The 16,790-nt window shown below is 46.1% G+C and overlaps 1 protein-coding gene across 3 annotated transcripts in view; it reads right to left on the bottom strand.

Moving 5' to 3' along the window:
- STAB1 (stabilin 1) overlaps positions 1-16,790 on the bottom strand; it is a 58,087-nt gene that overhangs the window by 16,546 nt on the left and 24,751 nt on the right. For all 3 annotated transcript variants that reach the window (XM_054838368.1, XM_054838366.1, XM_054838369.1), the window contains 22 exons: positions 16,478-16,636; positions 15,517-15,579; positions 14,051-14,152; positions 13,085-13,171; positions 12,613-12,724; positions 11,906-12,089; positions 11,551-11,644; positions 10,487-10,645; positions 9,493-9,588; positions 9,009-9,104; positions 8,357-8,404; positions 7,381-7,511; positions 6,874-6,985; positions 6,573-6,650; positions 6,089-6,190; positions 5,483-5,590; positions 4,839-4,970; positions 4,515-4,643; positions 3,562-3,618; positions 2,648-2,743; positions 1,350-1,545; positions 782-877 (listed from right to left, as the gene is read on the bottom strand). In XM_054838368.1, the coding sequence (XP_054694343.1) occupies positions 782-877; positions 1,350-1,545; positions 2,648-2,743; positions 3,562-3,618; positions 4,515-4,643; positions 4,839-4,970; positions 5,483-5,590; positions 6,089-6,190; positions 6,573-6,650; positions 6,874-6,985; positions 7,381-7,511; positions 8,357-8,404; positions 9,009-9,104; positions 9,493-9,588; positions 10,487-10,645; positions 11,551-11,644; positions 11,906-12,089; positions 12,613-12,724; positions 13,085-13,171; positions 14,051-14,152; positions 15,517-15,579; positions 16,478-16,636 (2,437 nt within the window). The remainder of the gene's footprint in view (positions 1-781; positions 878-1,349; positions 1,546-2,647; positions 2,744-3,561; positions 3,619-4,514; positions 4,644-4,838; positions 4,971-5,482; positions 5,591-6,088; positions 6,191-6,572; positions 6,651-6,873; positions 6,986-7,380; positions 7,512-8,356; positions 8,405-9,008; positions 9,105-9,492; positions 9,589-10,486; positions 10,646-11,550; positions 11,645-11,905; positions 12,090-12,612; positions 12,725-13,084; positions 13,172-14,050; positions 14,153-15,516; positions 15,580-16,477; positions 16,637-16,790) is intronic.

The following is a 16,790-nucleotide window of genomic DNA, read 5'->3' as shown; positions in this document are numbered from 1 at the left end:
TCCACATTGCTAGGAATGAAACAAGGACGGAAACCTCATTAATCCAGACATACAGGATCATTTGGCTTTGTCCCATTGAAGCAAAAAGATGAACTTGTTTCATGCTTTACGTTTACACTAGATAGGACAGCTCCACTCAATTTCCATTTCTAAATGCCCCAAAACATTTGATTTCGCTACTTCACAACTCAATCTTTGTGTGCAAGCCTTTAAAATCTCAAAGTATTTAGGAGCTCAGGTTCTCCCCCACCCCAATGGTAATCATAATCCCAAATCCCAGGAACAACCATCTTCAACGTATTACTTTGACACACAAAGACAGATTCATTGAGAATTGCAGACCATGGCCTGAGCTCACCTAAATCAATCTGTGAGCAGAAAAAGCAACTCAGCAGACACACTGGGGCCCTTTGGAGGCTTCAGATCAAGCCCTGCCACCTTCTTAGGCAACTAACAGGAGTCCTGGTCAACCTAATGTGGCTGGGAGCTTCTATCTCTCTCCCAGGGCGAGGGGCTCTTCTTGAGGTGCCTCAAATCTCAGTGGGGACAGAAAGAGGTGATATGCTTTTCCCTATGTGAATTTCACCCAAGTAACTCCAGGGCTCATGTGCTGTTGGGGAAGTCACACCACAAATTCAGCTTGCGTGCAGGAATGAGCTAGCACAGTCTGATAAGCTTTTGAGGGGATGCAAAGCACATCCAATTGTGGTCACCTTGCTCAGCTAACACTTCTCTGCCAAAAAGGCACTATTACACCATGGGCTCCTTCACGCTCACATACTTTCTTGGCAGGTAGGGCCCTTCCATCCTGGGAAACAGTCGCAGCTCCCATCCCCTTGCAGTCCATCGTTACATATGCCGTTGTCGCAGGCACATTCTGCAGGGGAAATATAAACACTCATCACTGTCAGACCAACCAGGTCTCACAAGCAGAGTCTCACTGCCATTTCACTGGCTGCTCTGTTCCTAATCCAAAGCATCAAACTGCCATAAAGAAAATGTCACAGGAGTATTGGCTCTTGTTCCCTCACTACTAGGCCAAAAAGCCTAGAAACGGACCACCCACCTCTACTGTCCATAGTTTGAGAGGCAGCAGGATGAGCAGCATAGCACAGTTGGTCATGCCTTGGTTTGAAGATGAAAAATGGGGCCACTCCTCTGGCTGACCACAAACACTCACTCCCACCGTTCCTCTCTCAGTGGCCTGGCAGTCGTTCGCCTGTCTCAGAGGTCTCGGGACATTTCTTCCCTCCCACCACCCCTCCTGAGAGCTAACACATGGCCATTTTTCTCCCCTTGCAAGCAGGACAGCAGATCCAGACCCAAACTGCAGTAGCCATTGGTGTCACCTGATTTGCAGTCAGCTCCGTATCGGCCCACTTCACACATTTCACAGGCAGTGCCGTGGAAACCCTCCAGGCATCGGCACTCTCCACTGCCCTCGATGCCATCCTGGCATTCCCCGTTCCCGGAGCACCACTGGCCTGGCTTCCCTGGGCACATCTCACACATGTGTCCGTAGTAGCCAGGGCAGCAGACAGACCTCTGGGGAACCAACAAGAACAGGTTGGGATGAGCTGTCTTGTGCAGCATAGACAAGGTACAGCTTTATTGTGGAAGCTACTCTATTCCTTTAATGATGCAATAGCCATCACTTCTGACAATGCGTGAAAGGACCAGATGTGCACAGGTAGGACCGAGTGAGCCCCCCAAAATGGGGTGCTCTGTTGCCCAGAGCCTCACGTAAAGCTCTGCACTGCCACTTGAACAACAATGGCTATTTGGTGAGTAACACAGCAAATGGTCAGTGCTGTGCTCATCCAGCCTATCTCCTGCCCATGTCCCACTAGTGAGAGACTGTTGGGCAGGAGACTGCCAGACAGTGATTCGGTTCATAAGCCTGATTTAACTGCTCTCATTTCTTTCTGCATCTACACATGGAGGGAGGCAACCATGATGGGACCAAGTCAGGCAGTACAGATGAAGAGAAACATCATCCAGCAAAGGCAAACAGGAGTGCCCAGTGAGGTACAAGTGCTGACTGAAGCTCTGCATGTGAGTACTGCATGTCCAACTCCCTCTCTCCCTTCTCCTCAAACTCCCATTCCCACTAAACTTTCCAGGGAGATGCTTCAATAACTATAAGGGGTCAAATTCACACAAGTCTTTCTTTTACCATTTCCTTTTCAAGTGTTTTCTCCCAGCTACACATTTTCATAAAGCTGGTGGGGGCCATAATAGTTGTGAGACCATCTGCTCCTCCCTTTAGTGCGGCTCCAATTAGTCATCAGTTATTCGGGAAGGCACATGCACAAGCAAAATACCATCATTCATGCCTCATTTCCTTAGGAAACCAGACTACAAACATTCAACTCCTTCTCTTCCTCTGCAGGACAAAACCCAAAGCAACAATACCAAAGCAGCAGACCACAATCCATCACTGTGCAGACATTTCCGCAGGTTTGCTTTTTTTTCTCCAGTGCCCTCTATCTCCAGGATGGAGAGCGACTCCCAGACCAGACCAGTCTCAGCTACACAATGGCACAAATGCAGCCACGACTTCAGCACAGGCTGGATTTTCATGGCTGTATTTCTAATACCCATCTTGCTTTTGTCAAAACAAATCTTAGGCAAATGTTTTTCTTACCAGAGAAACTTTTGCACAGGTGAAATGGCAGCCAAGTATTCCTGTATCCCCAGAGCGTAATTCACAGCGAGCAAGATTCTTGCTGCCTGGCAATTCCTGCAGATATAATTAACATAGATACAGACAGAAGATACTACAATATTTAGACAGATTGCACATTTTGGTGCATATGGCGGTGTTCTTGCCTAACAGAAGAATAATGGTTTTTATGCTACAGGAACAGCCCTAAAAATTCGGACTTCCCAGAGCTGAAACCAATGAGGCATCTCTAGATGTGAGGTCACTACACATTGTCTATTTTGTTACCTACCAAATTCACGGTATGCGTGTCAGTATGAATACTGAGAAAATGTAATTGGAAAATTTTTGGCATAAAGTAACGAAGCCTAAGAAGCCAGATGTGGCTGGTAGGCAATTCATAGCCAGCATGGAGATGAAATGTTTAGTTGTTTTCCTCTCTGGAAACATTTGTCACTCACTCACAAACAAGCTGCAGGCACAACCAGCCCATCTCTGTGAATAAATCAACAGTTCAGGCTGGGAAATTGCTATTGGCACCCCTAAACTGGCTTTCCTTAAAGATAATGTCAAAAGAGAATAGATCAAAAAAGACATCTCTTTTTCCTCCCTAAGGGGGGAAACTCCCCACACTGCACGCTCTAAAGAGCTCCTGAAATTCAGGCATAGCCTGATTCCAGCTCTGTAAGGAGCTTCGTGGTTCGCGTTTCTGCTTTTTCTGCGTAAACCTCCCTTGGTGGCTGCTTTCTCTTATAAACCCTGCTAATGAATGAGCCACAGAAGATTCAAGGGCACAATTTTTTCAGGTATTGAGATGACATCTATAGAGCAAGAAAAGGACATCAAAGCATTATCTGCAAACAGTCCGTGAGATGTCACATGAATCAGAGACTCACCACAAGAACTGATCCAGGAGGACACTTGATCCCCTTCTCACACTTGCCGCATCTTGACTAGGGCACAGAGAACAGGACAAGTCACATGTGTGCCCTCTACCCACGTGACACCAAGACACTAATCTTGAATTACAAATGGTGCTGTACAGGCTGCTGGCTGGGACAAAGACAAAGATGTATTTATCTCCGTGGCTCAAAACACCGAAAGAAGAAAAATCATGATGCATGACCGTGAGGTCCTGGCTGCTATCAAAGGCTTCACACAAGGTCTTATTTCTGCACTCCAGTGGTGTACACAAGGTCTTATTTCTGCACTCCAGAGACTGTACCACAAAACAAACCAGAAGAGATCCCATGTTACACCTCTTCTGAGTCTCTGAGCTGGGATAGGGCTTCCTGCAGGCCTGGAGTTCCTTCATGCGAGGCTGCAAATACTTTTTTTCTGATCTGTAAGAGGGCAGGCCTGCCTCACTCTGCCCCTGCAATCTTCAGATGGCCAAGAGCCACAAGATACATGCAGGCTGGACTTGGGCCATGACTCCTAGACGGACCACAGCATTTCCTAGGGGAGCTTGTGGTCATGCCGTGCAAGGATCGGGCTGGATTCTCCTTGCACAGCTGAGTATCTGGCAGACCCTGCACCAGCCTGCCCCATGGTTGGCACTGTGAGAGAGTCCCAGCAAGTGAACTGAACGTGATTGGCACGGGAGCTACATACAGCACAAGAGCTGCAGATCTGCTGCATTAGAAGTACAGAGTCGGAGGCTAGGAAGTGCCAAGACATCATCTCCATGATGTCCCATTTCACATGAGGCTCCTCTGGGGTCAGATCACAAGCTACTGTCACATCCATATGGAAGAGACAAGGTACGTCTTCTGCTATTCATCAGTTTGGTTCAGCAGGTGGAGAAACCCTGTGAAACGGTGGTCGGCTCCTTGGCAATCGTCATTACCTTTTGTATGGTGGTGGTATTGGCAGTGCAACGATTCTTCTGTATCTGGAGGACCTGTGAAACCCCGATCAACATGCCATTCTTCGTCTCAAGAAATTTTCCATCCAAAGGAATATTATTGACAAACTTCTGCAAAGGAGAAGGAAATGGCTGAGACGACAACCTTCAACTCCTTTTGCATGGATTGCTTGACAGCTGTCAGACAGCCACAGCACGCAAACTGTAAGGGTGTCCAAAACAGACATGGGTGTATCCAGCCACCAGCCTTAGACAGTGATAGGTCTAGCCAGATCCTCAAGTGGCAGAACAGTCTTCCCTCCTTACCTGGGTGCTGTTTTGATAAAACATTAGCCAGTAGGAGAGCCCTAACATGCTGTTCTTATGGATTCCACTTCTCAAGTCCGCAGGCAAGAGCTTCTCTCCCAGTACAATGTGGTACTGCACTGTCTCATTATCCTAAATCAGCAAAAAACCCAAACGTTAGGACTCTTGACTTCCTAGACTACAATTCAGTCATAGATATGGCATGAGAAGAGTTCCTGAGCAATCTGTAGCAGCTAATTAAGTCCACAATGCTTAGTAATGCCCTATCACAGATGACTGATCACACCTGATGACTCTGTAACTGGATGAAGTCATAAATGTTTTTTGGAACCTTTCAAAGGGTTCAAAATTGCCACAGATATGCCACAGCTAACCAGAAAGGGGAACATTTTGTGGCAACTATCTGGATTCAAATCTACTCAGAAATTTGCATTTGGAGTCCAAATATTCTTTTCAGATCCCACTGCAACCCCCCAGGAAACCCTCTCATTTCTCTCTGCCACATTTCTCCTAGATTTTAGCATCAGATATGCTTCTCCTCTCCATGCTCAAATCCACTGAACTCAAGTTTATGATCTGACAGTGTACATGTCCCTGCACTTACCGCCATATATATTCAAATTGTAAGCAAGCAGTGAGCTTACCAACTGTGTCACATTGGCAGCATGGCAGTACTCCTCGATGGAATTATTTCCAGGAACAAAAACTGTATATTTTTCAGAGGACTCGATTTTTCCAATGAGCTGATATTGCTAAAAAATGTCGAAACAGTACCATTAGCAATTATACTTGTACTCAGTAAAAACAAAACCACACATGAAATCAATTACAAAGGCAAGAGCGCTAGAGGAAATACTTGGAAATGGGATATACAACTTCTACTCAGTCACACACGTCTAATTCCTTGCTCCTCCTCCTGGGCTGACATAAGTGCAGCTTTTCGATTATGAACAAGCCTTCCTTTTCCTCTAGGTTCCTCTGTCCTGTACAAGCATGAGAGCACCTGCAGTAGACAGGTCATCTTCCACTGTAGTAACGTACCAATGATACAGAGATCTAACTGCAGGTATATAACCCTTTGGCTGCTCAGAAGAGCTTTCCTAGAAGAACACTCTGGAATGATAGGAAACAAGTGGTCTCTCTTTTCTCACCAGGCAGTGCAAATTTTGGCCCGCCAGTAGAGGGTAAGTTATATGCTTGCTCAAAAGACAGTTCTGACAACCACAACAATGCTCACGTCAACTGCTTACCTGTAGCAAGTCTTTGAATGTGCTGAATGAGGCAACAGTCTCAAGCTGTTTCTGCAGACCTGGAGGACTTGGTGGGATATCTCCTACAGGCGGCAACAAAACCTGCAGAAAAAGCGAGTTCATAAGTAAGGTTGGGTGAGGGGCTCTGGGGGAAGTGACACTACACTCCTGCCCTGTTTGCAAGAAAGGCAATTAGAAATGGCCTTATTTTACACAGTTCTGTAATAGTCTTAACTCTTCTTCCGTCAGCCAAGAGAAGAGGAACTCCCCTCCCGCTGATCCCAGAGACAAATATTTTAAACATTAAACACTGCTGGCACAGGAAACATCTGTCAGGACCTTGTGATAACCAAATATATTTTTGCCATTATATTCCTTCCTAACTGTCCAGACGTGTAATTCTCCTTGGCCCCATCACAGATGCTGCAACACAAACGTGCTGCTACAACTGCAGCATTTCCCAGTATCACATGTACCGACGTACCTTACTGAGGACATGAATAATGCCATTGCTGGCAGGGATGTCACTGACAACTATGCTCGCGTTCTGGATGGTTAATATCTGCAAAAGTATCGGAGAAGCAAAAGGATTAGAAATTGCCAAGCAAGTTGAAAACAAATATATTGTTTGTTCAAAGTTGCACATGATTGATCTGGGTACAATTTTTAAAAGATGTCTGAGTCAAAGGTTATGAGAGTCCCGTCCAGGCTCCCCACTGGATAGAGCAGCTCTTAAGCAGGTTAATTTGATCCTGGTATATGTGCGTTCTGTAAGAAACCCTTACGCTGCTGTTGGTGTTTATCTGCCATCTGGTCTGTGGGTTGAGGGTGGGTAATTCTGGCCTGTCATACTTTTTGAGCTTTTCACCAGTGAAGACGCCTTCAAGAAAGTGGGCCCTGAAGGGAATAAAGGCAGGTAAAGAAAATATTAGGGCACTGTTTGTAATAACAGGGAGAAAACACCATACCACCCAACATTTACGTCTCTCAGACGAAGTAGTTAAGCATGTGGAGAGAATCATGGAGGGAATTACTTATGCTGATGCCATCTGCATCTACATGGCAGGGAAAATGTCCCTCAGCAAACACATGAAAAATAAAGCCACTTCCCATAGCCTGTGGCCTGTTATGTTTTAAATGCCTACTAAATTCTTTGCCTGCTAGATATTTAATCTCACTTCTATATTTATCTCAAGATAACTTTTTATTGGTCTTGTACAAGCAGAAATCCAGCTCATGGCTTTGTTACTGTTGTTTGGCAATAAAAAGCAAAGGCAGGAGTCTCCTCATACCTAACTAAAAATGGCAGCATGTAGGGGGTCAACCAGAAATCTTTCTCTGTCTTGCTCAAGTTTTTGATAGCTGCCTCCGATGGCACCAGGAGAGTGACATTGGTTCCTGCTGGGATGCTGAAGAGAGATTTCTGTTGTCCAAAGCACAAAAAAGAACAAATAAGACATGCCAATGCCACATCTATACTGCAAACATAATCAACAGTCATCCTGCCTATACGCTCCAGCAGCACAACAGTCTCCTGCGTGTGGCAGGTAAATGCTGTTGGCAATCAATGAATGCCACAGATGGTTTAGCCAAAACAGTTGACACCTGTTTGCCAAGGAAAAACCTGATGCTTTAAGCCCTACTTTTGTACTTCAATTACTCTTCAAACCCATTCAATCATATCCATAAGTTCTTTCTGAACGCTCAACATCGGTTTTGGGGGAGGGACCATGATTACCCCTGGCAAAAGCAATGTACGCAGCAGGGCAGGTAAGCTAAAGTTCAATTACATGCCGTACATCATAGCATGCTTCCACAGACTTGCTGCAGTCTGCAGAGTGTCTCTGTTATTGCCACACCATAGACAGGGAAGCAGTAAAGAAAAAGAACGAACATACAGTCTAACTTCTCAAAGCATGCTTTTCTGAAAAATAGCTATTATAATGCTGCCCCTTTTTCTTTCCCTTCTGTGCTATTTTATGATGGACAGGAGTTACACACGATACAACCATGAAAATTAAGTGTAACACAGCCCCAGCTTCCTCCAGTGCTAGAAACAAGGCCCCCAAAACACACTCACAACCCTCATTCTATCACAAACTCCAGGCTTTTATACATGTCTGCTTTGTAATGATTTCTCCTTTGCTGTTGTTTTGTTTTTCTCTAACGAAAAAGATAAATGGAGTTGCTCTTTCTCTAGCAGCAGTATTCACAGAGACTTTACTTCTACCCAACTTAACCATGCAGGCATCCCATGGTTGTTCTTACCTTAAGCCAGTCGTAGAAACCTGCAAAGTGGGAATTCCTGGCCAGCTCCTTCCAAATAGAAACAAGAGAAGGGTTACCCCTGCTGAGCACTGGGGTTGCAGAGCTGGGAGACCCAGGGCTAGGGAAAGGAGCCCTTTGCAATATCAAATCTGGCAATAATGCCTTAGACATTCCTCTCTCGCCTTACAACCATTACAGGCACTGTGTATCATGGGGAGGGATGGGCACTCCTAAACCCACACTCCAGCCATTCAGAAAAATATATTCCAAAATAAACAAACTCTTTTTAATTCATCTGCAATTGCTCATGTTTACTAGGGACAGGGATTGAATCCACAATGGCCTTTGATATTTCTAACGACAGAAAATGGGCCTATCAGCTCTGACCTGAAAAACTTTTCAAACAACAAAAAAAAAGATGACTCATTGCACAGGACAGACAGGGGTGAAGCAGCTTAGAAATTATTGCCAATGGTTTCACAAACACACTGGCCTTGGCATCAGTTGTATCTCTGTGTGGGCAGACACATGTGCTGTGCTGTCAGGCTGGTGCTGGGAGAAGGAGTCAACTAAGGTAACAGAAAAGGAAAGTAAGAGCAGAGCCATTTCACTTCACTGTCAAGAAAACCTCAGACATTTGCTTTTTACTCACTTTTAGAATGTCCCCGTAGCATGTTATGCCATCCCCCATATAGCCTTGAGGGCAAGCGCAGGATCTCTCTCCTCCTCCAAGAGGTACACACGTAGCCTGAAAATACAAGGAAAGAAGAAATTAGAGAGCAAACACGGGTTATGCAGTGTTACACCTATCTATGAACTGAATTCTGGCCTCCCATGGCCTGGGCTAGAGGAGCACACAGAAGCACCTTCCTCCTGTTGCCTTTATGGTGGCACTGAATTTATACCTCATGCAGCAAAGCCTAGGTGATGGTTTTGGTTGTGTGAACTCAAAAATCAGAGGATCTGCCTGGGTAAATCACAGATTAAATCTTTATCACACCTCAGTGGCATGCCAATAAGATGACGTAACGTAAATGCTTGCAATTCTCCCTATGCCGTGGCTGAAAAACCTCTGTCAAGGAGCAGAGGAACCTCCACTGCCACGCCAGCCTTGGGACAGCACTTCAGCTACTCACCAAGTCATGGCAGCCACCGTTGTCCATAAGGCATGGGTTGATTGCATCACAGTTGTGACCATCACCAGCATAACCCCTCTTGCAGACACACTTGCTCTGCAAGAAAGAGACGTTTCAATTTTATAGACCTATCAGAGCATCCTCATTTGCTACCCAAAAAAGGCCTAAGGCAGCAAAACCTACTCTTAATTAATTTTTCCCCAGTTTTCTTCCCAGTCCCTCAAGACCTAGAAATGTGGAGCTATTTCCTCAGCAAGGCATCATCCTCTATCACAGCACACATGCTGCCCGATTACTCAAGAGCACTGATCCCTTGCACTGCTTGGCTGTGGGAGGGTCACTTTAAGAGGATGGTTTCCATCTTTATTTCCAGCTTTTCAGGGAATGACACAGACTTAGTGAATGGCAGAAGAGGGGTTAATTTCAAAGCTTCCTGCTTTTAAGATAGTTAGGACAGCACTTGCACATCTCACCTGACTAAAATCTGCTAAAGATTTGGCACCTTTTCTCAGCACATTGTCCAATGCTCCCCTGGCTCAGTGGGGAGAAGCACTTTGAGAAGCAGCACCCTGAGAAGCCACCTCTCCTGCGTGCCTTCCTCCTATCTAAAGATGCCCAACTGCCAGCCCAGCTCCCTTCACGGACTATCTGAACAGCTGCACATTCTCTTCTGTGTATTTTAGCGTTGCCCAGAGACAATGCTGTGATCTGGCAACAAGGGAGTCACAGCAACTGATGCCTTATGCCGATCCATATTATGGAGTATAGTCTCTTTCCTTTGCTGCATAAAAGTTTCAGAGTAGAGCAGCAGCCTCAAACACATCAGTGCATCTCACGTCACGCAAGCACATTGTGTGGTTTTAGCTGCAGCCACTGTTTCTGTCAGCAGACAAGCAGGCTTTGCTGCTGACCAGCCCAATTTCTACTTCTGACAATCTCAGAGCAGCTTAGGAAATGTTAAGTCCACCATCAGACTGAATAGCATTGATCATACCTGGCCAGGGCCAATATAAACGCAGTCGGCATTGATGTGACAGTTCCCTCTGCTCTCCAGCATGCAGTTGTCTATAGCCACGCAGGCCTTTCCGTCCCCGGTCCAGCCTGTGTTGCACTGGCAGGTGGCGGTGCCGGGGCCTGTACTGGTGCACAGGGCCTCCAGAAGAAGGGGGAGAAAAAGAATTACAGTCAGCAGAAGAAGGGAGGGAGTGTGGTGCAAATACAGCAACAGATCTCCCTCAACACACTGAGGAAAGTTGCTGAATGATCAACTCTGATGCCAGCACTGGGGGTGGAAGAATCTTCTCCAGAAAAGTCCTAGACAGCTTTACAATAAAGTAATTCTGGAAACATTTTGCATTTTCAGAGAGGCAGCCACTTGTGTCTAGGGTGGCTCAGAACTCCCAGGGCATTCCTTACCATCCTGAAAAGCTCTTCCATTACAGAAGAAATACTCCCTGAAGAGGAGGAGCACAATCTCCTGCCTGGACATGTGGGATGGAATCAATGATGGAGGACAGATCCCTCTCAGGAACGACCAACTTTGTACCCAGTGCCATCCTATTTCCTTCTACATGGCATAATGTGTTCCTCTCACTGAGGGGTCTAAATTATGATGAGGTCAGACCATTTGGCAGTCATTTCCGTCGTAAAGTACCACAGTTCTTTACTAGGGATCACTGTGTAGTGTTGACGGTTACAAGAAATATGAGCTGGAGCTTACAGCTAAGCTACAGCTTGAACACAGCAACAGAGAAACTAACACACATTAGAAGAGCTTGAGGGGAAAATCAGTACAAAACAAAACTTATCTGTGCAGCTAATCTCTGTGGCTGCCAAAATATCTGTGCAGACCAATCAAACTCTCTCTGGGGTGTCATAGTTTGGCACCAAATGATTGACACCCTTATGACAACTGTGTCAAGGTATCTGTTACTCCATCCCATCTTACAGCCAGGGAAAGTTAGCACGCAAAAATCTGTAACAGTCCCAAGAGCCCTGGATCCCTGCTGTATTGACAGGAGCTGCTTCTCCACACTTCGACAGTCTGACCCCACTTACATTCTGCGAACAGCCTCCTCGTTCTGGCTGACTGCACAGGTCGATGGGCTGGCAGGAAAACCCATCCCCTTCGTATCCATCCAAGCAGATGCACCTTAAACGTATAAGCATAAAAGGGACACAGATAGAGCAGCCCCTTCTGAAAGCCAGCAGAGAGCAAGAAGGCAGTTTGAGCCTCTCAAGCAAGCAAGAACCTGACTTTGATTTCTAGCAGGTTGGCTGCATTGCTCAAACAATCCTGTGCAACAAGTACATAGACGTATATACATAATTAGGGGGCTGGCAGCCTCACAGCTGCTGTGTGCCTGTACAATGACAATGTGCCCACCTGAATGTCCATGCCAGAAAGACTGACCTTGCTGTGTCATTGAGGCTGCAGACAGCGTTCTGGTGGCAGTACTGGGACAGCCCACTTGGGCCACAGTTCTTGGATGTCTTGTCACAGAATTTCCCAGTATAGCCTTCCTTACAGGACCAGGACTGACACACACCGCCACTGCCAGGCCTGTTGTCACAGACACCATGGATGCAGCCACAATCTGTCAAGTACATGGAGTAAGATCAGTAACTACCAAAAGTGCAGAATTCACCACAGTGGATTTGTAGATTCCCAACTGTCCTTCACAACCTCTTGTGACACCAAATGATCATCCCGTTTGTTCTTGACAGAGGGACATCTGCTGAGACACATGCATCAGAACTCAAAACCTGGCCAGGGAACAGATCCTGTGACTGCCTGGGTCTGTGTTTTTTATGGGCTCTAAGGACAGGCTCAAATTTAGGCTATCAAGCTCAAGGTTCTTGTCAACTGTCCTTTCCTTCCTAGCAGGAGAGATCTAAATCAAAGTCCCACACCTACATTTGGCTGATGCTTCCAAGACCCCCATCACCAATGTCATACCAGCCATGTTTTCTCCACTGTTGTTTGAAGGGATACCCATGATGACATGTCCGTCACTTCCTTGTGACGCTGGTCTTGCCAGAAGGGAATCCAGGATACATGAACCTGCACTATACCTTTGCCCCACGTTTTCCTCTAGTCTCTCCATCAGAATTACCAACCTTGGTCACAGTTCTCGCCATGCTTGTTTGGGTTTGAACAGATGTGGCAGGCTATTCCTTTGAAACCTTCAAAGCAGTGACAGTTGCCATTCCCTTCTATGCCATCGCTGCACTGGAAGGAAAAGAAAAAGAAAACCAAAGTGACTGAAACTCAAGGAACCTAGGCAAAGCTAAGGTGTTAATATCTATCAAAGGCACTTTGACACTTGCAGTAAAACCCAGGACTTTGAAGAATGGTGGTAGTAATACAAAATTCCACACAGCCAGACCTGTCCCCAACAGCCATGACATGATTCACATTAGAGCTCAAGACAGAAAGCCCTCTGATGAATACATGCCCTTCTCCCTGGACCTTCTGCTGCCACCACTGAAGGCTTAGCCCTGGAGCACAAACTCTGAGTTGTACAACTACACTCTCTAACCACCCTGTCTCAACTGCTCATTGCAACACAGCAGGATATTCAATACTTACATTTCCCCGGCCATAACATGGACTGGAAAATCCCCCTGGGCACGGCATGCAGTCTGGACCAAAGAATCCTTTACAGCATCCAGGTTTCTGAAACAAAAGCAAAATCAGTAAAGTATGATGTGATAAATACGAATTGCCTGGAGTCCTCTTGCCCTCACAATTCTGAAATTCTGCTCCTTCTCCCTGTCATGGACTGAAACGGACTGTCTCATTTGGCATCTCTGTTTCTAAGAGCTCCTGCACTTAAATAATTTTTCAACAGTACCCCTCTTTCTGCTCCCAACCTATTCTTCTCAGAATAAATCACTATTTTTTGCTCTCTCTCTGATTTCAGTGAATAGGGTCCATGTTTTCTATGAGCTTCTATTTCTTTAATAGTGCTGGCCCACTCACTCCTACTATATCCTATATGAGACACTCAGAAATCATTCCATCTAGTTGGCACTGTGACAGCTCAGGAGCTGCAGACAAATGTGAGGTCCATAAACTCGCTAAGAGCGACTTTCCCGAACCATCTGACAATGTTTCATAAACAGGATGCAATCACTTCACAGCTTACAGTGCTTTCCCTGTGCTCAGCTTCCTTTGGGAGAAATGCTGAAACCAGGGCACTCTCAGGGAAAACGTGCCACAGCTAACACCACACCACTTGTTTCATGGCTTCCTCCAGCTTGGCTGGTTGCAACTGGCATGCTTTATTTTGTTTATTTATTGTCCTCAGGTTTAACTGAGCTGCTTTCTAACATTTGCAGCAGGCTGGGACCCTGTGTTCTCTCTGTTTGCCAAAGAAAAAGCAGGTAGCCAGTTCATGTGATGGTTCTGGGGACAGCCCTTTGCACGGGACAGCTTTCCTTTTGCTCTCATCCAGCCCTCTCTCAGCTCAAGGAGTCAGAGCTCTTCCTGATGAATGAGGAAGAGCAAAGCTGAGCTCCTTTCAAAGGGAATGTGGTCTTCCATCACACTCACCGTGACAGTTTGATTGCAGTACCTGGCGCACCCCTTCTTCAGGACATTCAGGCCTTGTGGATCATGGATGTAGACACATTCTTTTGGTAAGAGCGTTGGTTCCTGCACAAATAAAACAAGTCATCAGCACTGTTACCTTCCCCTCTGCTCTTTTTGCTGCAGAGAGCAACTATGCCTGTCTCTGAGCTGAGGAAGTTCATAGAGGAGCCAAGGTGAACAAGATACCGCTATGGCATGCCGATCATGAAAGAAGGCACATGGTGGCTTCCTCTTGCTCCCAGCAGTCCCCAAGTCTGAGCCAAGGTGCTGCCCTTTTGTTCTAATAATAGTGTCTATGATAAGGGAGAGAGTAGGGGAACAGGTAGGGAGAGAGGGGAAGAAAGGGAGGGAGAGGAGACAGGGGGGAGAAAAGGGCGGGGGGGGTAGAAATAGACGATAAGAAAGAGGGGAGGAGAGAGAAGGGGGGGGAAGGCAGGAGGGAAAGAGAGTGGGGCAGAAGGTAAGAGAGAGAACGAGAGAGGGAGGGAGGGACGGAGGGAGGAAAGGAAAAAGAGGGAGGGAGTTGAGACAGACAGAGTGAGAGAGAGGGGAAAGGACTGCAAATAATTTTGGAACAATACTCAGTGACCTGCCATGGAGTTAGACACAGGCAGAATTGGGCCCCAGATGATTCTGGCTTCACCTGCCTCAATCAGAGAGGAAAATGAGTGACTAGCGATTTTGCATAGTTCTACTTCAGACATTCATGCTGAGACTGCATCAGCAAGTTCTCCTGAAAATGAGATCTCTTCAGAAGAAACCCAACAGTTAACAGTGGTGAACACCTTTCTGGCTTTCACAAACAACATCTTGGGCCTGGCCTTCACATGGGGATTTCCTGGAACTTGCTGTTCTGCTAAACTCAGTGTGGGATAACTCAAACACCAGCACACAGTCTCCTCCTTACTCCGCCATCAGCTAGCTCTGCTCATCTCTGAATCAACAGGGAGCACAGGCCAAGAACAAATTGTTTCTCGTCCTCCACAGTGCAGAAAGCTTGTTGTGATTCTCTGGCCATGATACAGGCAATGGTAGTACTGGATGGTACTAGTGGGATCAGGCTTGGTTCTATCAGTCTGGAGGAGCTGGCAGACTCAGCATGTGAGCAGGAAAGCTCTGCCTGAGGCACAGCAGAAGCGCTAAATCTGCAAGTTGACAATTGCATTTAGCCCAGACTGTCTCACAGCTCTCTCCGTTGGTTCAGCAAACAGACTTCAGAATAAGAAATAGCACAGAACAGTTAGTGGGTGACAGTCTGGGATTACGGAGCACGGATATGTTGGGAGTACGTATCCTCTAACAAGCCTCTCTACTGGTTGCCTTTCCTGCTCTCTACTTATTTGAAAGTGGCTTGGGTTAGAAACTATCAGTGTGTCTATATGTCATCATGCAAAGAACAAACTACCAAACCAACCACAAATATTTACCATTTCTCTGCTGCCGGGTGGGCAAATGCTGTTGTTGAGGGCCTCACAATCCACACAAGAGCCCTGTTAAGAAAACAAGAGGGGAAAACTTAATCTTCTCAAAGGAACCCATTTCCCATGCCAAGAATGCTACAGAGCTACTGCTCCCAGTATATATCCAAAACATCATGACATGTATCAGAAACATTCCTAAGAGAGAGTTTCTATACTCCAAAATGGGGTAAGTTTACTACTTAAATAAAATGACTCCTTTGTCCCGAGGAGATGCTTGCACCTGACTGCAAGATGGGGTCTGTCTCCACCCTGTGAGTCTATCAGCCACCAGACATGCAGGTCTGCTGGAAAACACTTTGGGCATCCATGCAGCAGGCCTCACTAAATCAGCAAGTTATGTGGACCCTCTGGCCACTTGGGATTAACTGTGTCTCTCCAAATCAGGTACTTCTTGCCTACTCAGAGCCTCATCTTCTTCCTTCAGTAACCTACCAATGATCAAACTGGAGAGCAAGCACCTAAAATAAGGTATACAAAACTATTCAGGTGAGAATATCACACAGCATTTGTAACTCCTGCTACTGAATGACTGCTTCCCGTCCAGACTACAGGACACCAATGCTGACAGCGATGAGAACAAAGCATTGTCAGCTGAGTTAGCAATTATTATGTGAAGAAGATTGTATAAGGCCTTATGAAAAGGCAAATGTACTTCTGAATCAAAGGTAGGATGGGTGCAAGGCAAGAACAACCACCTGCAAGGAACATTTGCTGATTGCCAGCAAAGCAGTGCCAAGTGCTAGCAGAAGAAATACTGACAGTGCTGATACTGCCTAAGTTCACATCAGAGGACCTCTCAGAGAGAATACATTTCCCAAATGCAATTTACACAGCCTGCTTTTGTCCCTCCAGGCGAGTGTGGGGTCTACAGCAACCACTAGTGTGAGAACGGGAGAAGCTGACTTACCACCACAATTTTATGTTGCTCTTCATTGCATCTGTGAGGCAAAATGGGAATTATTGAGGGAGGGATGAAGATGCCATCCAAGGTATGAATAATACCATTTGATGCCACAATGTCTCGCATGTTTAAGGGGATCCCTGATTCATCCATCAGAATTCTTCCCTGATGCAGAAACACAAATAATTTATCTGCGTTTTAGCCCATTAAACTCTATCAACTACATAAAGCAAATGCAGGAAACAGATGGTACACAACATCAAGTGCAACTGCACAAATTGTCAAGCCTTGTAGTGGAGTCACAGGTTCGATAAGAAGC

The sequence above is a fragment of the Grus americana genome, chromosome 11, assembly GCF_028858705.1.
Source record: "Grus americana isolate bGruAme1 chromosome 11, bGruAme1.mat, whole genome shotgun sequence".
Classification (NCBI taxonomy): domain Eukaryota; kingdom Metazoa; phylum Chordata; class Aves; order Gruiformes; family Gruidae; genus Grus; species Grus americana.
Note: the sequence above shows the minus strand (reverse complement) of the source record. Positions and strands in the feature narration are given on the sequence as shown.